This window comes from Caenorhabditis remanei, chromosome III (genome assembly GCF_010183535.1).
Source record: "Caenorhabditis remanei strain PX506 chromosome III, whole genome shotgun sequence".
NCBI classification, from domain to species: Eukaryota; Metazoa; Nematoda; class Chromadorea; order Rhabditida; family Rhabditidae; genus Caenorhabditis; species Caenorhabditis remanei.
This window is the reverse complement of record NC_071330.1, coordinates 10469701-10493534: the sequence shown is the minus strand read 5'-3', so window position 1 is coordinate 10493534 and position 23834 is coordinate 10469701. Positions and strand designations below refer to the sequence as shown.

General features: G+C 38.2%; 3 protein-coding genes across 3 annotated transcripts; 1 reads left to right on the top strand and 2 right to left on the bottom strand.

The window, feature by feature from the left end:
• Positions 1-10684: 10684 nt before the first annotated feature.
• Positions 10685-13521, bottom strand: GCK72_010559 (uncharacterized protein; the record flags this gene model as incomplete). Its single annotated transcript, XM_053727931.1, has 7 exons — positions 10685-10753; positions 10799-11079; positions 11125-12215; positions 12260-12352; positions 12401-12978; positions 13022-13447; positions 13495-13521. The coding sequence occupies 7 exons, from the start codon at positions 13519-13521 to the stop codon at positions 10685-10687; spliced, it is 2565 nt and encodes an 854-aa protein (XP_053587508.1).
• Positions 13522-14508: 987 nt separating this feature from the next.
• GCK72_010558 (uncharacterized protein) lies at positions 14509-21941 on the top strand (the record flags this gene model as incomplete). Its single annotated transcript, XM_053727930.1, has 22 exons — positions 14509-14612; positions 14662-14745; positions 15133-15262; positions 15312-15384; positions 15435-15559; positions 15604-15716; positions 15761-16355; positions 16402-16839; positions 16889-17120; positions 17169-17573; positions 17629-18144; positions 19042-19106; positions 19151-19265; positions 19316-19441; positions 19486-19825; positions 19875-20250; positions 20307-20486; positions 20533-20706; positions 20928-21101; positions 21160-21333; positions 21376-21526; positions 21577-21941. The coding sequence occupies 22 exons, from the start codon at positions 14509-14511 to the stop codon at positions 21939-21941; spliced, it is 5055 nt and encodes a 1684-aa protein (XP_053587507.1).
• A 767-nt stretch (positions 21942-22708) lies between these two features.
• On the bottom strand, positions 22709-23722 carry GCK72_010557 (uncharacterized protein; the record flags this gene model as incomplete). The annotated part of the gene is made up of 4 exons (XM_053727929.1): positions 22709-22948; positions 22993-23140; positions 23188-23603; positions 23654-23722. The coding sequence occupies 4 exons, from the start codon at positions 23720-23722 to the stop codon at positions 22709-22711; spliced, it is 873 nt and encodes a 290-aa protein (XP_053587506.1).
• Positions 23723-23834: the final 112 nt, after the last annotated feature.

The following is a 23834-nucleotide window of genomic DNA, read 5'->3' as shown; positions in this document are numbered from 1 at the left end:
TTACAAATTCAATTTTCAAGTGTCTTTTGAATATCAACCCCCATCATTACTTCCCAAGCCATAGAAATTCAACTAACCGCCTGTCTTCCATCAGTCACATTTGAAAAAGTAACAACGAGAGCACTCTTCGCTTCGAACGTCGGATCATTGTAGTTCTCAGCAATCGTTCTTGTCACTCTCCTCAACACTTCCACGTCATCAACTTCTGCAACACTGACAGCTCCATTTCTAGATAAATCAATCGGTCCAAAGAAGGGAGCAATTCCAATAAGCTTCATATCTTCTAATCTTCCACCATCCTTATTTAATTCATTTACAGCAATGAGTCCTGTTGATGTCACTGTTAACTTCTCTGTAGTTTCTCCGAAGATTTTCATCGGTTTCTTGAGACTCCACTCCATTTTTGAATTCTTTTTACGAGGAAGTTGATGATGTGTATCATATTGGAAAAGGAATGATTGCGAGCAGTCCGTCTGTCCATCTCCACTGAATCCCTCTTTACACATACAGAAATATCTTCCGGGAGTATTTGTACATACTGCATTTTTGTGACAGAGTGTAGAGTTAGCTCGGCATTCATCAATATCTGAAATAACTTGAGATCGAATGGTCCTTCGTGATACATTGATATATTTACCTTCACAATTATTATATCCATCTCCTTTGTATCCATTCAAGCATTGACATCTTTGAATTGGCTCGCCGCAACGATCATAATCATTGAATGAGAGAGCATTCGATGCACACTGAGTCTTTGTTGCACATTTTTCTTGTCTTGTTTGGCATGCAACACCATCCCAACAAGTAGCACATCCACGTGGACAATCTCCAGAAATCGGATGACAAGTTCCTTCGGAACAGTGACAGCAATACGCACAGTCTGGCCCCCATTCGCCGTTGGAGCATTCTGAAGTGAAGGATATTCGATTTAATGTTGTGATTACTGTTTTCAATAAAATTGGTCAATACCCTTTTCTCGTTTATTTTCGGAATTCCATTTCAATTCAACGTTTGTTTTCTCCCTCACCTTGATCACAAGTATCTCCCTTGATTCCAGATTTACAGCTAATAACTCTCAAATCGGACAACTCAAACATCCATTCTCCAGGTATTCCAGTGTTACCGTACTCCTCCAAATACATTATATTTGGAGTTCCAGATGTGGGAAGTTTGAAGTGACTTGTTGCGTCACCAGCATTGAATCCAGCCTGAAAATTGCATGGGTAAGTTCCCTGTTCATTCCTCTTTTCTCACACGAGATTTCAACATTCCACAAAGTTTCCCATCTATAAATCATAATTATTTTTGATGTTTTGCGCGTTTCCCCCTATTTCCGTCTCTTATGGATTCAGGTTAAATCAGATGAAAATCGGACGGAAAGACAATCGAATTGTCGTTTGATTTCATCTGCCTAATCTCGATTTATGTTTCCCCTCACTCATTTTCCTTCTCTCTTATAGTTTATCTCAAAAGATCTTAATTATAACTTCTTCCACAAACCTCGGCGCCTTGTGTCCATCCAATGTTACTGTAGATAAAATTGGCAAATGTTCCGTTGGCAGTGATGAAGATTGCTGCTTGGAATGTGTTTGTGTTCTGAACGAAAAAAGTATTTACATACATCTAATCTCGTTTTTAGACAACTCACTTCTTCTGGAAGGGCTGCTGTATTTAGTGGTTGCATTTTATCCCAAGTGATAATGAGAGCAGATTTTACTTTCACATTTTTGTCATATTGGTACCGAATTTCGGATTGTCCACGCTCCAGAACTCTTCCTTCTGAAAAAAAAGAAATGAGTCAGTTTTATTAATGTAAAATAGACATACTCGTCACTTCTCGATAGTATACTTTTCCTCCATTTCTCAGATCATTTCGATTCCAGAACGGTGCCAAAAACCGCGTTGATCCGGGGAGGATTCCAGATTTGAAAGATCGAGAACTCGCTTCAAAACCAACTGCACCATTCGACAAAATCTGTAAATAGGGATTTCAGATATTGATGGAAACAAGGAAAAACTCGTACATAAATAGTTTTATAGTCTGATCCGAAGAATTGAAGTGGGTGGACAAGATCGAGTTTCTTTCCAACGTCTAATGCTTGCGGAAGTTCTTGATCATCAGCAGTGGGACCGTAGTCGAATAGACGACTCGAGAATAGAGGAGCAGTCACCTGAAAATAAGGGATAATGAGTCGTTAGATTCCATCTCTAGTTGAAAGATTGAGTCTTGAATGAGAAGATTTTGAATAAAGTTCTAAAATTTTTGTGGTTTTAATAGTGAAATAAAGAGCGAGGTATGTGAGATTCACAAAGAGAATGATAATATTTCGAGATGTACCATTCCCACATCAAAAAAATAACGGGGAAAAAGTTGATGCACATCTATTTTTAAAGATATCGTATCCGTAAAAAAATTTCCTATTCAAAGTTTTTATTTGCACCATTTTCAAACAAATCAGTTATATAGGATTTTTCTAAAAAAATGTTGATTCAGCAGGAACCCGAGTGTAGATATTCTTAAGAGAAGCGTAATAATTAGGAGACTTATCGTGCTAGTACCATTCAAAAGTTTTCTCTTAGCTTCTAAAACTTTTCTCTTGGCATCTGATCATTCTTCCAGTCATTTTTTCAACTTATCTCAACCATGTGACCCAATGACACCCATTCAAATTGGCCCCTATCTCATGTAATACATCATTCTATTCTAACCCGTGTAATGTCTTTTCCTCTTTCCCTCTCTCTTCCGATTGCCGTATCGAAACGGCAGGTGTCATACGAAATAGACCGGTAATTGATGAAAAGAATGCATCTGTGCAAACATAACTGTCCACACCAAAGCTCGTTCGTTTCCGTTGGTCAACAGGAGGAAAAAGAGAAAAAGAAAATGATATATCTGACCGTCAACGGACAACATAAAAAATTACAAAAAAACGAGTAAATGACCTTCCATTTCGTGTCTCATTTTCCGTTAAGCAAACCACGGAACATTCGAATTTGTTCAATGCCAAACATCAAATACTCACCTGAATACTAATTTCTTTTGGCTGAATTTGCCGACCTCGTCTTGATTTAATAGATTGAAACGCTTCAAGTTCATCCCATTTTTCATCGATTCGTAGACGGGCTGCTATCCGTTCTGGATCGAATTTCATACATTCTACTGTGGATAAAAGTAGAAGTAGAAGGGGTGGCAGTGCCCCAATCAGGGCATGCCTTTGCATCAGGTATTCTGAAAAAAGTTGAAATTAAAAGAAAAAAGAAAGAAAACTGAAGGCGATGCAAAAAGAGAGAAGGAGACTGTCGAGAAGAAGCTAGATTTGAATAGATAAAACCATTTGAAATACGGAGAAAAAAGATCAGGAATACTGATATATCTCGTCACGGAGGGGGTGTTTTGAGTGACTGCTACAAATACTAAAAACCGGAGAAAGTAGTAGATAAACAAACGGTTTTTGTTGGAAAAAAGAAGAAAGTGAAAAAAAAGAGAAAGCATAAGCAATGGACATGTAGGGGTTGGAAGTTTTGTTTCCGGAGAGAGAGAAACAGAAAATGGCTAGAACCGGATTCTACTTCTGAAAGCGAAAATGAGAAAAGACGAGAAAGGAAAGAATTGAGTGGGATCTAAGGAAAATGATTCGTGAGCTCTAGACTCTTCTTGTTTTGAAAAACATTTTTTTTCGAAAAGAAATCTAGTCTTGATATTTTTAAAAATTATGAGAGAAACTATCGTAAAGTGGCTCAATTCGGAAAAGAATTGTTATAAGCGGAGAAATTTAAAATGATGATATTTAGATACCGTAGCCCAACAATTTTACTATTCAAAAGTCGTATATTTTCAAATTTCAAGTCAGATCTAATAGGAATTTTCAAAGTTATGGATACACTGTTACACTGTTTTAGTTCTATCGAAAAACCGGATATTTAAATTTTCAAATTGTACAGAAGCCTAAATATCATTTTATGTACCATCAGTAAATCATTCTAATATCACGGATCCTAGGTTTAATACAAACTTAAAATAGCGGTCTAATCTGATCTAAGTAGGTTAAAGATAAAATCTAACCCATAAGGGAACACATAAAACTGATAGAAAACGACTGTGACCTGTTCCTTTTTTAGAGAAGATATGCAGATGAAAGTTCAGAAGGTATCAATAGAAAAAGGTACAATGATAGCAAAGCTAATAGATTTATTAATTCGACAGCGTGAGCTCTATACCTATCCTCTCACAAAAGCTTCATAATAATATATTCGAATAGATACGGTGCTTGCATCCAATATGAAAGGGATTAGTGTGCACTTTCAATACACATGTCTCTCCGGATGGTAACAGTTGGAGAGCGGTATGGAGAGTCTCAAGACACAAAGAGCCTGACCGAGGGAATGTGAAGGTCATTTGAGGTTGGTCCGCATGTTCCTCCACAATAATTATTATCGATTTCATGAGCCATGAGGGTATTTGGAAAAGAGAAAAACGGGAATAAGTATGATCCGTTCTATTGAAAGAGGGAGAAGAGAAGGGGGTCCCGCCTGTTTGTACCAGTGTTTGCACTCAAATTGGTTACCAAAAGGACAGGGGACGACCTTCTTGAAAAGTAAGGAGAGGATGTCTTTTGTTTCAAAGAAGGTGCTAAACGGAGAGAGTGCAGACAAAGTCTAGTATGTACTCCCGCAAAAGGAAAAGGGGAAAGAGGATACCGTAACGGGAATAAGGAGAAGAAGAAGTAGGCATTGAGTAAGTACCTTCAGAGGAATGAGAAGAGGGAAAAGCTTCTCTGTAATCATGAATGAACAGGCTGAAACAGATGAAAGAGAGAGGATAATGAAGTAGAAAAGTGGAGAAGAATAACAAGATTATGATGGTGTCGTGGCTAGCAGAAAAAGAAAGGAAGAAGAAGAAAAAGAAGAAGATGTTGGACTTCTTCTGAATGCGTACACATATAACAACCACAACATAACATCACAAAACACCTCATTGTATACAAGATTACCATTTGTAGCTTTAGGGTGGAAATGGACATGATTATGACGCATGGAAACCACTCATTGTTCGAATGGACGAAGAGTCTGAATGGAATGGACGACGGGTTATGATTATGGACATTTAGTGTGGGATTCTGAGAGGAATTATGATAAACAAGGAATGGGTAAAAGGGGATTTTCTGGTCAGAGAAGTGAGGAATGAGTGTGGAGAGAAGTGAGAGGTTGGAACGAAGCACAGGTTCCAAATTCGAGCATTCCGTTTCTTGAATCTAAAGTGAATGTCTACCGAAACAAAAGATCAAGAGGTTTATTTTTATGGCTCCTAATAACTTCAAAAATGTCTTCCACACTGAAAAAATTTGTCTAGAATTTTCAGATGCAAATGGTCTTTTCTCAGTCGCAACGGAATCACAAAAAGTCAGATTATTTCAGATACACAAAAATTCAAGGTTTTTGATTTTTCAGTTGATATTACAAAAAAAAACCGTTAAACTTGTTCCAGACTGGAATTGATGCAATACTACAGAAATATTGAGATTTTCAACTGATATTTATGTTGATTACAGTATATCTGTCGGGCAAAGCTCTTGCAAAAGTAAATAATTTATTACCAAAATGACGTTATAGTTTTCTTCTGATGTTCTCACAAAACCGAGATCTTGAGAAAACCGGTATGTGATATCTTGCTCTCGAAACAAGCCAGTTTCAACCAAAAAATCTATGACTTTGTATCATTTTTGCCAGTCCTCCCCGAGATTTTTAACTACTTCCAGCAGAAAGAAACAATTGATCTACATAATCTTATCAAAACACAATGTCATTTTCCCACCTAATCAGATCTTTTGGTGAAATGAACGGGAAAAAAACTCAAAAAAGGAGAGAAGAGAAAGTGACAGACTGCTAACAAATCACGGCGGGCATCCTCGATGATCAAACTGTGATAAAGTGATAAGATGATAAGCGAATCAAATAAAAAAGAGCTGTAGGTGATGGCAGATGGAGGTGAGACGAGGGGATTTAAGAGAGAAAAAGGGATGAAAAGGTAATCGAAAGTGAAGAAGAACAAGAAAATGAAGGCAATTAAGGAGAAGTCAACAGTCAGTTGACAGGCTAAAACAGTTTAGAAACAAGACAACTATTTATTTCGAACCAAAATTATGAGAGAACATGGAGAAATAAAAGGAAAATAAAGTGAAGTACAGTGTGGATTACGGAAGAAAGTATGTCATTGGAAGGTGAGAATAAATGTTAGGATAATGAATAAATAAACCAACAAAATAACACTTGAGACTATCCGTACGGCACATTGGAAAACGGAAAAGAGAGGAGAACAGCTCGGATTACAAATAGGGAAAAGTACGAAAAGTGGGAATTAGGAGAAGAAGAAACTGAATGAACGTGGCAAAACGGGAATAAAAGGAAAAAGAAGAAGAAAGAAGAAGAATAAGAAGGGCGGTATGTTATGATGACCAATCGAGATGAAAAAAGTAGATATGCAAACGATTTGAGCTGCATCGAAACGGGGAGAAACAAATCGGAAAAGAGGATATTCATCTGACGCGGGGGGCCGACAAGGAATGCTGTATATTTAGAATGGAAAGGCGACTGGAACGGGTTTAGAAATACAATATAAGACAGGCCAAATTTGAAAATTTTTTTTCCTCGACAGTTTTTCCGCAAATTTTCAACTTTCCTGTGAGTTTTCACACAAAAAATTGAGAGGTGTGAAATTTCAAGAATTGATGTGATTTCAAGAATTGACTGTGGACATAGACCATTCATAAAACAATCAAAATGAAATAGAACGGCAGTTAAATTCTGGCCATTTCGAATGATTCAGATATTTCTTCAAACCATAAAAATGCAGTTTCCTCTGCTCCAATTGCATCTGAGTTTTTCCAGCAACCCTTACTCTCCCCCAAAATTTCTGATTTCTCAGCAGCAAGAAGACGAAAAAGACTTGAAAAGAGATAAGTAGACCTAAAAGATCATGACCATTAGAAGAAGTTACTGTCATACCCGGATTGGATGGAAAAAGGAGAAGGGATCCCCCTTCTTGACTGGATGTGATATGAATCACATACAAGTGTTCTTGAGGGCGACGCCAACCGATTTGAATTGAATGTGATGGAAAACAATGAAGTGAACGGAAAGAAATAAAAAGAGGAGGGAGATACATGAAACCATAATGAGGGAAAACGGTCATCAAAAAGGGAGAAATGAATTAGAGGACTGGCGAGAGAGATATGTTCGAGATTCCATGCTAACAAACATTCTTTTAACCACTTATGACTAATCCAGCCACTTAAAAATCGATGAGAAAAGAGAAGAAGTTGCTTCTGACTGTGTCACTACTCAATGACGAAGCGAGGAAAACTTTTGAGAAGAGAAGAGAGCTGTAGGGTCGACCCGAACGAAGACATCGACCCGACCACCGTCAATTATAATTCGGAAGAGGAGGTGGGGGTTGGAGAAGCATTTCGAGAAGGTCATGCCATGTGTACATACTTATACCATTATTTATGGAAACGTACACCTTCTTACGAACTACTATCCCACCCATTATTACATTTTACGAAATTTGCGACTCCTTGAAAACTGACCGTCAAAAACGACGAATGAACGCAAATTGAGAGGAAAAAGGACTCGAGATGAATGGGGTGAGGAGGGATGGCAGGTGGAAAAGAACGGAAATGTAGACGTTTTTGAAATGAAACTGTATCAAATAGGTAAGTGGATTCTGGAGAACCAAGGTCAAGTTTGTTGCCAATGGTAGATAATTTCGGTCAATTAAGATTCACAATAATGGCAGAACTGGTATAATTAGGGTTTTCAGATAGAAATGACCAAATTTGAAAGTGGGTCACTGGGCCAAGGAGGGTTTCTTACAAAAATATATCTTATTTTCGTATTGGTAGTTCAAAACGTTTTGTATGAGTCAGCAATATAGCCAGGCAAATGAATTTTCTCTGAAATAGTTGGTGAGCCAAAAAAAATTAAGCTTCAGGTGACACAACTTTTGTATTATACTTTGTGTTATTCGATAGTCTGGAGCTCCGTGACACACAATGTAAATTTAGTACTTCGAATGAAATATGGTAAAAAGAAACTCTTCTGAACCGTACTATCTCTAGAACACTTCAAGTTGATAAGGTTTCATTCTACCTAGTGGCTTTTTGGTCGCAATTGAAATCCGAAAAAGGAAAATTGCGTGAAATTAGAAATGTGGTGTTCTTCTAGGTTAAAGTAGAAAAGTAGTACGAATGTAGAACATGTAAGTTAATCTGTACTAAATACCTCTATTTGAAAAAAAAACAGGAACTGAAAAAGTTCAATACCTAAATTGGACGAATCGGGAAGTTTATAAGAGTCCAATATAATGTCCGGTTGATTCAATACGAATCAAGAGCCAGGAGAGTCCGTAACAGACAGTTATAGCCACGCCAGGACTCAACCTGAAAGCATTTCTAATACAGTTTGTATGTTTAGACAAAAAAAATTGAAAAGGGGAAACCCAACATTTCCAACTTCTGGAAGGTTTAAACAAACAAAATGACATTTTCGTCTGTAACCTATCTAGTTTTGGTATGAAAACCGAACGCACGAAACGTCGAAAAGTACAACAGATATTCTTCAGATGAATGAGGAGAAAGGCGTTTCCCTTGCGAAAGGGTCTCTTCTTTTCGGTACGTGAAGCTGTAACGCGGAAAGTAAACGTGCCGTAGTAGGTGTATAATGATAGGTTACTGTAGTCTCTGATGCTTTTTTCTCAGCCGTTTTCGCTTTGCCAATTCCTCCGAATCGTGTTGAATTTCTTCGTTTCCAGAAGTTCTTTTGAAATATCACACACCTGCGGCAACATTCTGTCGGAGTGTGATTTCAGGCGGAAGCATTTGAACAAACGAACGACCTGATTCAGATGAGTGTCACGTCATAAAGCAGATGACGTGGCGTAGCAACACTTACTAGTAAGTGGTACAAGTCAAAACAAAAGCATCTGCAAAGACGGTTTTTGCCGAACCGAACATCTCCAAACCGTCAAAGACAGTAGGAAGCTAATCGACTCACATGGACGAAAAGATCATAGAAGACAGAGAGAATTAGACAACGACCAGTTGTCAGCATCAGAAGGCACTTGGAATTGAGAAGAATGAGTAGAAGAAGCCGCTAGACACAGTGTCCCATGTCCCCTCCTTATTTTCCAAACGACAACGCCTGGGCCGACAACAGCGTGAATTAGAATAATGAGATATTTCGGGGGTGCGAAAAAATAACTGAAGAAAAAAGACGTACGGAGGTGAGTCAATCGATGACCGAACTAATTGCGAAACAGTGTGTTGCAATATGCTTCGAAGAAGATGAAGAAGCTTTCGGTGGGAAGAGGTAATTTGGTTGATGAGAAAAGACAGAGAACTGTGGGATGAAAGAGGAAGAAGAAGGTGAGGTGAATCGAATTAGAAATTAAGAGTGATTCAAAGAATGTTGCATTTTAAAGATTAGTCTATACGTCAGAAAGGTTGAGCTTGTCAGAAAATTTGAAAAGTTATGAACTGTTGCAGCTCAAAAAACATCTGAACACGGTCTTTGGATCTGTGTCCGCAGTTCACCACAATTCTTTTGTATAGTTACCAATCTCGGAGAAAGTTTCAAAGTTTGTCTAGAAAATGAAAATTTGAAAAACGGTCACACTTCTAATAGAGAAAGAGTGTTTTTTAACCCCCATCGGTTCTTCTTACCGAAAAAGAGGTCTGAATCAGAAGCCGCCCTAATTACAAAAGTGCAACGCCAGCAATAGTATTTGATGAAGAAGTAGACTGGAGCCTCTAACCTAACCGGAGTGATTCGAAGAACTTAGTTTCTGATCCTAAAACAGTTTTAAAACTGAAGAAAAGCTAAACTATTATTACTTTTCCCTACTCTCACTCGCTCAAAACGAAAACTGGCTAAAATAGGTTGAGTGGAAGATGAGTCGGTTTTATTGAAAAGGATGAATTGGATTGAATTGAGTAGTAGTAGTATGAGTAAGGAACAAAAACACAAGGTCAGCATTTGAAGAAGAAGAAGAAGTTGGGTCGTTTCGAGTAAGAAGCGAGGAAAAAGACGAAGGAAGTCTTCGTCTACTTATTCATGTCGAGGACGATGATCCACCACTCTCGAGAAAGTACACACGAGAACAAAAAGACACTTTGAGTGATTCAATCCATTTCTCTGAACTGTTTCGTTCTTTTCAATTCATTTCCATAAAGATTTTGAAAAGTTAATTCGAAAGAAACTATCAAGTTTATATCGAAAGATTTCGGATGGCAGATTAAAAAGAAAGAAGAAAAAGTATGAAAAGCTAAGGAGAGGGTGTGACTACTCGGGTAGAAATGCAATAACACAGCAGGTGATTTTCTAATCCGAACTTCTTTTGGATTGAATTATTAGTTGAAACAGAAATGTATTTTCTTTCTAAAAAAAGAACAAGTAAAGTTGCAGAACCTCTCTGAAAAATTGTAGACTGTCTGGATAAATCAGAAATTCAAGTGTCAAAACGAGAAGATTGGAGGAGAAAACCATTCAGTCCGTTTTTCTTTTCAGTCACTGAATTAGTTTAATTTAGCTACTTCAGAAACACATGGAGAAATCATAATCAAAATACAATATTTATTGCAGCTCATAGCCTTTCACAGGGTTAGTTCGAGTAATTGAAGTAGACTTTTTACTTTTTCTCTTCTTGGGTTTTGCCGTCTTCAAGAATATTGCTGGCTTGACGAGCGATGGTTTTAGTCTGAAATCAAACAATCTTATATCTTTTCAGCAAAATAAAACTGACATGACTAGTAGTGTTAGCACTGGAAAGATTCCATTCGGAACTCTTTTCCCATAATTTATTCCCTTTGAACGAGAATCCAATAATCTCGACTTCTGGTTGTTTTTCAGCCAAAAGCATGAAATTTACATTGAGAACAAGACGTTTCTTATCAATCATCATGTCCAATTGAACCTCTTCTTTGAATGCTTTTTGTCCAGAAACAAACGAAGAATTGATAGATGGAGAAGTGTCATCAGAGACTTTGATTGGGATGGCATCCAATGTTTGATGGGTTTCTTTCACTGAAAATTTAGAATTCAAAAGGAAAAATGAGAGAGAATGAATACCTGTACTCAAAGTGACCATATTCTGATTCAGAGTATTCTTCAGTTTAGGAGTTGCAGGTGAAATTGATCTTGATTTTCTATCAAGTTTAACCTTTTCCTCTTTCACAGTTTCTTCTTTTTTCTCATTCACTTCATCTGGTTTTCCTTCTTCTTGACGTACTTCACGTGTCACTTTTGTCTCTTTTACACGCAAAGTTCCACGTGGAGAAACCAATGATTTTGGAGCAGAAGAAGATGAAGAAATACGAGAATCATGAAGATCTTTAGCTGTCATGTATGTCGAGTTATTGGCATTTCCAGTTGAGTACATGTATACAGAATTACCAGGAGATGTTGGTGGTTTCGAACTTATTCCTTCTTCTTTTTTCTTCTGTGATTCCACGATTCGAGCCAAATTCTTAGAAGCTGTTGGTTTCTTTGAACTCAAACTTTTATCCAAATCAATTTCGTTATCACTGTGCTTCTCTCCTTGTACTTTGATTGGAATAGATCCATGACAAAGTGGACTTTTATTCGGAGTTGTTTTAGAAGCCGATTTGATATTTGATTGGAGAATCGTAGAGGAATTCAATGGAGATTTCGGGCTCTTCGGAGTAGAAGTTGCAGCTGGAAACGAGTGATAAAATGACTCGTTGGCAGTAGAATTCCGTTGATCCGTTGACTTGATTGAACTCAATCTGAGGGGTTCTTCGTCTGGACGAATGGATTTTCGAGATGATTCACGATCTGGACTTTTAGTTGTCTTTTTGAGAGAAACATCACTCTTCTTCTTCATTGTTTTCAGTCTTTTAGTTCTGAATTTAGCCCGTTTGGAGCTAATTGAACTACCAGAAGCAGAAGAATTGGAGGAAGAAACACTCTGATTGCTCGAAACATCACTAGATTTACTTGAGTTTTCAGTCGATTTCTTGGGAGTTTGGACAACTGAAGATACTGTGGCTCCAGCCGTCTTTTTCTGATCTTTTCCAGTTTTTCCATCATCAAAAAAGAAATTAACTTCGCGATATTCAGACTGTTCTTCTCCGAAAGATCCCACTTCATGATTCCACATCTTCTCCATTCTGGCAGTTGACTCGTGACGGATGTCAATTCTGAACGAAACATATATCACTGTTATCTTTTATTCTACTCCTACCCGATATTTTTGTTATCAAAAAAGACGAATTCATTGAATGAAATCGTCTTAGTTGGATCAAAAGTAGTCTTGAGAGCAGATATTGGGACATTTCTGAAATAAAAAATACATAAAAAAGCATGAGCATGAAACCTAGTTTACCCAAAAACACTCGAATCCTTCAAACCAATTTTGAAATGTTCAGAACGAGTATAATTCTGATTGGTGACTGAAACAGTTTCAGAACAAGTAACATTCAGAAATCCCTCAACTGATTTTCCCAAATCTCCCACAATTTTAGTTTTGCAGATGTTGGAATAACTCTTTTCCTCAGTGATTTTCGATGATTTTCCATTTCGAATTTTGTGAACATTCTGCACGGAATGAATGTATATTCCTTTTGAAGAATAATACATTTTCAATTGAAAATCTTCTTCTGGTTCATCATCTGATGATTGACTGAGATCAGAAGAAGAACGAGATGTTCCAACATATTCTGCTTCGACCATCTCTGCATACAACTTCTTTCGATCATCAATTGACAATTTGTGGGAAGTCAAAAGGATTTTAGTGACAAATTGAACCGTCTTTTTCTCACTTGCTCCAACGACTTGTTGTTCAGTTAGAATAAATAATGGAGATGGAAGTTGAATTGATTCGGGAGCAACTTTTGATCTACCTCCGAAAACGCTTTTATTCGAAAGATGAGTTGGAAGACGGATGGATAATGTTTGATCAATCTGAAAATATATAAATGTAAATTAATTAAATCATTGAAATTACCTTGTTCTCTTCTTTCTTTTCAATTGGAATCGGTGGAATTCGTCCACGAGATTTCGATCTAGAACGAGCCTGAAGACTTGTAGATCTCTTCTTTATCTTATCACCACTGGCGGATCGAGTACGAGTCAATGAGCGTCCACGAGATCTGATACGATTCCTCGAACGACTTCTCGAACGACTCTTGGAACGACTTCTGGAACGAGAAGAAGCCGTCGATTGAGCTGAACGAATTGCATTGTTGACAATGGCTTGACGACGAAGATCGACGGATCCACGACGAGGACGCTTCGGTTTCTCGACTTCACTGATGATCGTGATCTTTCTTTTCATGTCTTTCTCCAGATTGATTGTTATTTGACCTGGTTGATCAGAAGCTGACACGTAAACAGTATCATCTTCACTCATCGGAGAATCATCTTCGTTGTTCTGCAAGAAAATAATTCTTACAGTTCTGAAAAAGACTGAAAGGATACCTTATCGGTTGAACGATCGTTCTCCATATTTTTCGATTGATTCGAGTTTCGATATCTCGACGAAATTAATTTCTAGACTGATTTGTTTCACACGATTGACCTTTTGACTATGATAATTGGAACTAGAAGAGGGGAAGGACACGGGAAAAATACAGTCTGTTTGTGAAGTGCGGCCACATCGAAATTAAAAATGAAAGAGATAGAGTTCTACTACTTTCTCCAATTAACTGCGTCTAGATAGACTTTTTATTGACAATTCAGGACTACTTTTTCACCTGCACTCAATTTCAAATAATGAATTGATAGTTTATGCCATTCATTTTTCTAGTAAGCTGTTTTGAATATCAAAGTTCTGTCAGTTCTCTCATTTTGATGAAGTTTGTTTCTTGTAACCGAATCAAACTAAACTCAAGAATAGCTTCACTTATGTGGTATAACTACTCATTTCAACTTCCATCATCTTGAAACATCATAATGTTTTCTGATTCTTTTTCTCAACTCAACTCTAGTTTTATCACATTTCTATTTTCGCCTGAAAATATCTATTCTCGTCATTGATTGTTAGTTTCCCAAACCTTTCATATCGTATAATCTACGTCAGAAAGCTCGAGACTCGTCAAAAAACATTAGAAACTATTCATTTTCTCAACCGAAACATACGTCAATTCCCAACATTTTTGATATCCTTTTGGTTGGGTTAACAATTGGATTACTCTCACACTCTTTCCCTTATATATTTCATCTGCTTCTCCATTTGAGCAACATAATACGGGACGGGCTCAGTCGTTTTTCCTTTTTTTTTCTTTGCTCTGTGCTCATATTCTCGAGTTGTCAGGGGAGACGTGCTCTCTCTCTCTTTTTCCTTTTTCTTTTCTTTTCCTGCTTCCTTCCCTCTTCTATTTTCTATGAATTTCAACATAAAAACGTGCCAACATAGCAACTGGTGTTCTCTGAATCTCTTTTCTTTCTTCCCATACGTCTTCATTGATTTCATCTTTTTTAGAAAATGTTGTGATGGCGGAAGAAGAAGATCATCCGTTGCTTGAATCTTTATCTGTTTTCAAACTTGGTGAGCCGTCATTCGCTCGAAATGAATGCGAGCTTCTCTCCAGATTTTTGTAAGCTTCTCAACTGCAGAAATCAGTTTTTTACCGGAATAATTTCCAGAGAGGATCAACAAGAGAACAGTTTAGACAGCTTATCCCTTCATCAGTTGTGCACTAATGTCATAAGAAATCGGATTTGCAGCGGGTAAGTTAACTTGGGAATAGAGCGATGGGAAGTATTGCTGACTTGGTTTTCTGATGGGTTAGGTCTGACTGAGTCTATTTTAGAGATCGCGCTCGCTCAAGTCAGCTCATTCACAAATCAATTTTTGGTTTCTAGCTAAATATCTTTTCTTGATTTTAGATCTAATACTGTGAGCTCGTTTATTCAAAAAAGGGAGACTTTTAAGAAGTAACAAATTACATTTTTCCTACAATCAAAGTAGAGTTCAAGAGTTTTCATTACGTTTCTCAAGTCTACTTCAAACCCAGTTTTTCCTATTTGAATTTTCTTTGAAAGTTATAATTATATCGCTTGTTTCTTGTCCACATTTCGAGTTTAGAAATGTTTGTCGATTGCTTCTGTTTTCAGAGATTTCATTGGAAGCCGCCCAGCTAAAAAGTGGATATTCCTTATCTTCAGATTGACTCGAACTCTATTCAGAGAAAAGTCAAGAATTGCAACTTTTCATTCCATTAATTTGCATGCCAACTTTGTTCAGGTAACACTATTTCCAACTCCCACACATCATCTCATCCTGTTATTTTCAGACTTTTCAGTTCATTGCTTCTCGTTTTTTACGCAATGAGCATGACTGGAATGTGACGGTTGTTAACTGTTTGAGTGAGGGAGAACTTTAAATTTTTCTATAAAGTTCTTTTTTTTTTATTCAGATGTGACTCAAAAGCTGATTGACAATGGAGAAAATGCCCAAAAGTTTGTTGAATGTAATCTGGAAGATGGGGTGTTAGTACTGCTGGCGACTAGACAAATGACGGTTTTGCAGCATTCATTGGAGGTTGGAAATGCATTTCAAAGTTAGGGAATCAATCAGGTTTTCAGATTCTCGGAAGATTATCTGATTGGTCAACAACTTGTAGAGAGAACTTGTGTGAATCGAATACAATTGACGTTTGTTTGCAGCTGATTCCAGACGGAGATATATTGACACAAAAGTGAGTCGGTCTGTGTGCACGTTTGTCCAAATTTTTTTTTTCAGACTATGTGTCAGCCTTCTTCGGATACTTTCCTGTGAAGAACAAGCTCGGGAGCAAATCAGAATCTACGACGGTGTTCCAACACTGCTAGGTCTTCTCTCTATCAAGAATTCTCGTCTTCAATGGCATGTCGCATGGACACTTGCTCAACTTGCCGAACAACATGAAACATCTCTGGAAATAGCACAACTCGGTGGAATCAGTCTTATATTTGCTGCTATATCAAACCCGAAACCACCTGGAAAAGCAGTCGGAGACTGGGTTGCAATGCTCACTGGACTGACTGCTCTGCTGGCTCAATTGGCACAAGCAAGCAGTAATCAACAGTTGATGTCAAATGCAAATGGAGTGTATATTCTGGGAAAACTTCTGGCAATTCGCAAACAAGTGATAACAGATGAACCAATTGATTCGTGGCTTCTTCTTCAATGTTCCATATTTCGAGTTCTCCGTTTAATGTATACTTTTGAAAGATCAAGACAGTTATTGAAGAAAGTATTGCCGACGGAAATATTTGAAAAGTTTGTGGACGTAGGGAATTATAACAGTCTATTGACGGATTATGATGAAATTTCGAGAATGTATGATGATCTTATTGTAAGTCATCCACTTTTAAATCTATTCAACAGATTGGAAATTTCAGGAAGAGAATATTGATATAATGAAAGATTGGGAAAGTGTGAACGAGCGAAGACAAGCAGTTGGAGAAGTTGGCGAATACGAATTACTGGATCAACTTGGGGCGGGAGCATTTGGATGTGTATATACTGTACGAAAGAAGGCACAAAGTCATTCGGAGAGCCCAGCAAAACTGTTTGCTCTCAAAGAAATTTTCATGACAAATCTGAATGACCGAGAATCGGACAAGAGCTTTGGTGACATGATAAGTGAGGTTAAGATTATAAAACAACAACTCCGTCATCCGAATATTGTTCGATATCGGAGAATTTTTGTGGAAAATCACAGATTGTACATTGTAATGGACCTGATTCAAGGATGCTCACTCCGGGATTTAATTGTGACGATGAAAGAAAAAAAAGGAAATTTTGAAGAGAAGAAAATATGGGCCATGGTAGTTCAGGTTGGTTGGATTATTAACAGAGCAAGCTTTAAGACTTCTTATGTTTCAGATGATGTTGGCACTTCGTTACCTTCACAAAGAGAAACAAATTGTACATAGAGATTTGAAACCAAATAATATAATGATGACAACTAATGAAAGAATTGTCATAACTGATTTTGGATTAGCCAAACAAAAAGGACCTGAATACTTGAAATCGGCAGCGGGTACCATTATATACAGTTGTCCAGAGATTGTACAAAACTTGCCATATGGAGAAAAAGCCGATATTTGGTCTTTTGGTAAGATATTCTGCCTCCATTTCTCAAGTCATACACATGAACGTTCAGGATGTTGTATTTATGAAATGTGTCATTTGAAACCAGTGTTCCATTCAACTAACATGTTAACTCTTGCTATGCAAATCGTTGAAGCAAAGTACGATCCGTTGGATGAAATGTGGAGTGATGATCTTCGTTCGTTGATAACTTCTTGTCTTTCACCTGATCAAGCCGATCGACCAGATATTATGAAAGTTTCTGGAATGTGTGGCTCTCGGCTTCTGGAGTATCTAGATGACGTTGCACGTCAACAAGCCACGACTTCTGATATGAACACATCGGTGTCCAGTTATAGTATTTCAAAGTTTGATGAGTCACCCTCTTCTCTCAATTCCTCGACAAGTTCTTACAAACGACCGGGAAGATCAAAAGTTGCTGGAACTGGATTACTTCCACCCATCAATCCGGCCCCACGTGAGTTTTAGCTTAGCTTCAGTTGCATACTACAATGTAATTCTGATATTTTCAGGTAGAAACCACTCGATGTCAGCTGGAGAAACTCCACGAGTATTCTCAACCAGCATTGTTTCACTTCCCAGAATAACAAACGATCGATACGGAGTGATGTTTCCCTCTGCTCCATCGGCGATTCCAAATCGACGTCGCGTTCAAACATGCTCCACTGAGCATCCAGCAAGATCTTCTTCTTCTACTGAGCTGAAAGTATCAAAACAATCAGATGGACTAACGGTTAGCAGCAATGTTCTTCGGCAGATTCAAGATCCAGTTCTTACGATTTTGAATCAGATTCACAGAATTTTGGTCGTGACTGACAAAGAATCGATTTCAACAACAATGAATCATCAAAGAAGACTTGTTGAAATGTTTCGAAAGAACCTTCTTGGGAGAGAGCATGATGCAGTTCAAATGAAAACTCATCTCAGAAAACTGGCGTCAGAATCACCAGAAGAAATCAATATGAATTTGGGATTCTCGGATTTCCGACCAGTTTTAGTTCAGTCTCATATAAACGGATATCAAAAGGGTTTGTTCTGTCTGTGTGTAGGTTTTTCGAGATTTCAAATTTTCAGATCAAAAGGTGACACGAATAACATACGAACAACTATCTGCTTGCATCGAATGCCTTATTGTTGAGAATCCTCCGGTTAAATAATTTGTTAGTTCAATTTATCATTTCTATTTTTCACCGAATGCACAAAAAATGTGTTTTCTGTAAATTGTATTTTTCTAATAAAGGTTTTTCAAATAAGGAAATTTTCATTATTAGTCGAAACACCGAAAAACAATTTGAAGGAAAACCCTGAAAGAATAGAATTTACTAAATCATTCAAACAAACAAATTTAGATAAGAAAGACGGCAATCCTCCCATAAATAAAGTTTTCATATTTAGTGCTTTGTGACCTCCGCTCATCCTAGTTTTTTCAATTTCATTCTCCTAATTTCTGCTCAGTCATACTTTCAACATGGGGAGCAACCCCGTGAAATTTTGGGAAAAAAGCAAGAACAGGTGTCCAAATAAGGCAAAAAAAAGAGTGGAGGGGAACGAGATTCACGAAAAACTCAAATATTTTTCACTGTTGGCGCAAACCGATTCCCGTTTCGACGTGCCCAAAAAATCATGATTCGTTTCCTTTTTCTATTGGAACTTTTGGTGATAACAGGTAAGAACTGTTGACAATTTATTAAGGAATAGAAGAAAAACTACGAAAATTTCATAGAATTTCGAAACTCCTTCAAATGAATTATTTTTCTAGCTAAAGACTGTAGGATTACTGTCGTCTACCGTATCCACAACAATGAAAGATGTTCAGATATTGGAAGAGTTTGGAAATAAAAAAGTTGGAAATTTGGTAGTAGCAACAATGATGTCTCAAGATAGCGTTTCAAATAAGAACATCTGATTATTTGTTTATTTTTCAGTGTTATCACAATGTCCTCCTGGTCTCACTCCACTTTTCTCCAACAACAACTTCAATCAACCATTGGTAATCTATTCTTTAGATTCTAGATTTTCAAACTCATAATTCAGACGTGTACACCACAAGATTCATGCAGTTGCTATTCGGGATCATCTCGTTTTGGAACACTTTGTCAGTATGCAAGCACTTATAACAACTACATTTGCTGCTATTCTACAAATACACGTAATAACGAAACTATCTTTAAAATCTTCCAAGAACACTGAAATTTTCAGAATGTGGAACTAACTCAAGCCCTCAAATATCAGCATCTGGCCAAGTTGTTTCATGTTCCATGAACACCAACTGTGCATCTGGATACACTTGTAACAACGGAGTGTGTTGTCCCAACACAAATTCCAGTAAGATTTGTTCATTAATATTTCCCACTATAGTTATTTTCCAGATTCGTGTAGCAATTCTGGAAACAACGGATGTCTGACAGGACAAGTTCTCGTCAACGGCCAATGTTACAACTCAGTGAATATTGGATCAGCATGCCAAAGGACAGAACAGTGCACCGGCGGATCACAATGCCAAAATGCAATTTGTCAATGTCAAAGTGGTTTTGTTAATGTGAATCAGCAATGTGTTGTAAGCAATGGACTGAACTGCCAGCTCGGAACTGTATCCTACCAGTCTCAATGTATTAGTCTCGCTTCTCCAGGACAGAATTGTCTCACTTCTTCTCAGTGCATTGATAATTCGATATGTAACAATGCAGTATGCACTTGCAACAGTAACTAGTAAGTTTCAGACAAATCTTACCTTTTTCAAACACTTTCTGTTTTCCAGTCAACTTGTATATGGATACTGTGTTCCATTCACAACTGGAAACTGTCAGAACACTCAAACTCTTGTGAATAACCAATGCGTTCTCTATTCCATCGTCGGTGAGACTTGCATTGCTAACCAACAATGTGTGGGCGGAGCTATCTGCAATTCTGGAACATGTAGATGCCAATCGGGAGCCACTGCAATGTATGGATACTGTATCAGTTCCTCTTCAACTTCGTGTAATTCCAATCAAGTTTCCATCAACGGTATATGTTATCCCACAGTGCAAATCGGTGGCTCTTGCTCTTTTTCACAGCAGTGTCTGAACAACGCCGTCTGTACAAACAGTGTCTGCGTCTCATCTTTCTGTAATATCCAGTGCAATTCAAATCAGGTGGGTGATGGAAACGAACTCTCCTCTCTCCAACTTTTCATTGATCTTTTGTGCAGGTGTGCATCTCTAACCAATGCTATAATTATGTGTCCGTCGGGTCACAGTGTGTTGGTTCACAGCAGTGTCTATCGAATTCTCAATGTTCAAATGGTATTTGTCAGTGTCCGCAAGGAACTCAGATTTCCAATGGAGTATGTACATCCAATAACAATAACAATGGATGTCAGACAAATCAGGTAACAGGGATCAATCAGGAACGAATAAAATTGATTTCACTTTTAGATTTCCTACAATGGGCAATGTTACAATACCGTTTCAATTGGAAGTCAATGTATGATAACTCAACAATGTCTTGGAAATTCTCAATGTATCAATTCATTCTGCCAGTGTCCATCAGGATCAACCAATGTGAATGGATTCTGTCAGGGATCGAATATGAACTGCAATTCCAATCAGGTACGTTCTGGGAAAAAACAATGAGCCAACACGCAGATCGGAAACTGTGGAAGGTGCTTTGAGCTGATTTTAATGAAAATGGAAAAAAGAGACTTTATCCATATTTTGTCTGGCACTGAAGTTGATACAATTCTCTATCTTATTCAATACAAAAATGTGATCACGTTTCATTGTTCTCCGAATAATTTTTTCTTATAAATATTTAGTAAAGTGAAGTTCAGATTTCCTATAATGGACAATGTTATAATACCGTATCTATCGGAAGTCAATGCATAATAACTCAACAATGTCTCGGAAACTCCCAGTGTCTGAATGCTTTCTGTCAATGTCCATCTGGATCAACCAATGTGAATGGATTCTGTCAAGGATCCAATATAAACTGCAACTCGAACCAAGTTTACCTGATTTTTCTTTGCTTTCCTTTTTCAAGTATTTTAATCTTGTCTATATTAGATCTCTTACAATGGACAATGCTACAACACTGTTTCGATCGGATCACAGTGTGTGATCACACAACAGTGCCTCGGTAACTCCCAATGTTTGAACTCCTTCTGTCAGTGTGCTTCTGGATCCAGCAATGTGAATGGATTCTGTCAAGGATCGAACGGACAATGTGGAGTAAATCAAGTCAGTTTATCTTCCATTTTTTCGAAACCTTCCACTTTTCAGGTATTGTACAACGGACAATGCTACTCGACGGTTTCTATTGGCAACCGATGTACCATTACTCAACAATGTGTTGGAAACTCCCAATGCTTGAATTCTATTTGTCAGTGTCCAACTGGATCAAACAATGTCAATGGATTCTGTCAGAGTTCAAGTGGGAATTGCAACACCAATCAGGCTAGTATCAATCCTTTTTATTTGAAGTTATTGATTATTTCGAATTGTCAAATATAATCTCAACTTATGTTTTGCAGGTTTCATTCAACGGACAGTGCTACAATACAGTTTCGATTGGTTCCCAGTGTGTTATCACACAACAATGCCTCGGGAACTCTCAATGCGTGAATTCGTTCTGTCAATGTCCAACTGGAACCAGCAACGTCAACGGTTTCTGTACGACGACCTCAAATGCAAATCTGTGCTCGGCAGGTCAAACAGTTCAGTTGGACAACACAAATCAGCCAATCAACTGTTTGGTTTCCACGTGTCCAACTAACTCATTCTGTCAGTATTCGTCGAGTGGACAACGATACGTTTGCTGTAGGAGCACAACAGGAAAGAAGAAGTAGAATGGGGTCAGACGAAATCATTGATACTTTCCAATCAGATTAAATCAAAAAAAGGAGCCTATTTTCAGAATCAACAGAATAAAATCTCTAAAACCAGTTTTTAACATTAACATTTTATTCAATCATTATCTTCATTATTCCACAGTTTGAAGCGGAGTTCTTCAAAACATGATGGTATTTATGAACAAGCTTCGCAGGAAAGGGTAAAAAGGGTTGGGAGGAATCAATAGACGGTGTCTCGACTACAGAATTTTGACAGAGTATATATAGAATTTGTATTAGTATGAAAGGAAAAATGATGGGTTGAGGAAATGAGGAAAACGGCTAGACGACAGTTTCTACCTTTTTTGAACAGAAGAACGAAGATGAAAATGTGATTAATCATCGGGTGGGGGAATATCTGTCGCGGTCCTGCCGCTATGAAAAAGATGGAATTTGTGGTGGTGAGAAGTGAATAGAAAAGGAAGATGGGACTAATTACAACTTGCTGGTGCAATATCTTTGCCTAAAAATAGAGAACCAGCTCTATGGTAAAAGGGAAAGAGGAAAGAAGCCGAAACGAGCATTGAAGCACGGCGGACAAATCGTGGATGCATGAAGATATAAACAATTATTGTCTTCTCTTTCTGAACAGTTGAAAAAAGAAAGAAAGAAGAAGAGAAAGAATATTTATGCCAACACATTGGATGTTTCGTGGCAGGTGGTTGAACCAGTGTTAATGGTACACTGTTATGGAACAGAGAGGTGATGACGGATGGTATAGCTGATTAACACGGAGTAGGTTGTAGTGCCCGAGGGGCCGGCGAGGTGATGTACTCGGAGGCTTCAGAAGAGGGGGCCGGAGGATGAGATGATGGGTCGTATGAGAGTGGGCTGTCTGTGTCCATGTCGCTGTCTTGGTCGTCGAGGTCTGCGAGAAGATGGAAAGTCGATGGCATCGGAAGCATATGACGAGACCAGAGGTTAGAAATTTTCACTCGGCATCGGTTGACTTCGCTCATTGGAATCTGAAAGAAAATAATTATTAAAATGCTTCATTTTTACGGTTAACCTTGCAGAGACGAGCAAGCGCATTGATCGGATACTGCCAGTGCTTGTTGGTGGCTTCAACGAGAAGTGACACGGTGGAAAGAGCAAGTACACTCCAACGGAAGTTCGACGTCAGAGCGGAGTCACAGAGCAGAAAATCCAAGTGCTTTCTGAAACTAGGTGGGATTAAATTGGGAACATAGTACTTAAATCTTACTTGATGGATGGCAGAAGGAAAGTTGCTTCGAGCTCCGACAGCAGACATTCGACGAAGCGATTGAGATTAGGAAGATTTGCATCCCAACGAAGAACTTCGAGAATCTTAAGCTCCATGCGCTTCAGTTCTTGTGCGCTGTACTCGAGACGAAGACGACCAAGAAAAACTGGCGCATCTTCTTCGTGATCCTCGCAGAGCTTTTTGGCAATGCTCAAACTTCCGACAGCGACACAGTTGATGTACTTGCCGGGGATGCGAACACTGGTGACTACACGATCGAAGATGGATACCGCTAATGAAGCAGCGTCCATTTCAAGTCCGATTCGTCTCGCAGCAGCACACACCCAGGCGCATTCACGGTTCCGCTCTCGCCAGCCTATCATACCCTCCCCCTGGGCCAGACTTAGCGGGTAGTTCTGAAAATGGCATGAATTAGATTAATTGTGAGACAAATTTGATTATTTACCTGATAAAGAAGTTTCTCTCTTTGCAGCAGCATGTGGAGCAACTGCGTCGAGGAGATCCCATCTTGCATCAGCTTTCCCGCCGCAGCCGAGGAGCCGCTAGTCAACCCTGAAAATGAAACATGAATCATAAAAAACCTCGGGAAAAAGAAAAATGCATTCAGGCGAAAATTGCGACACAAG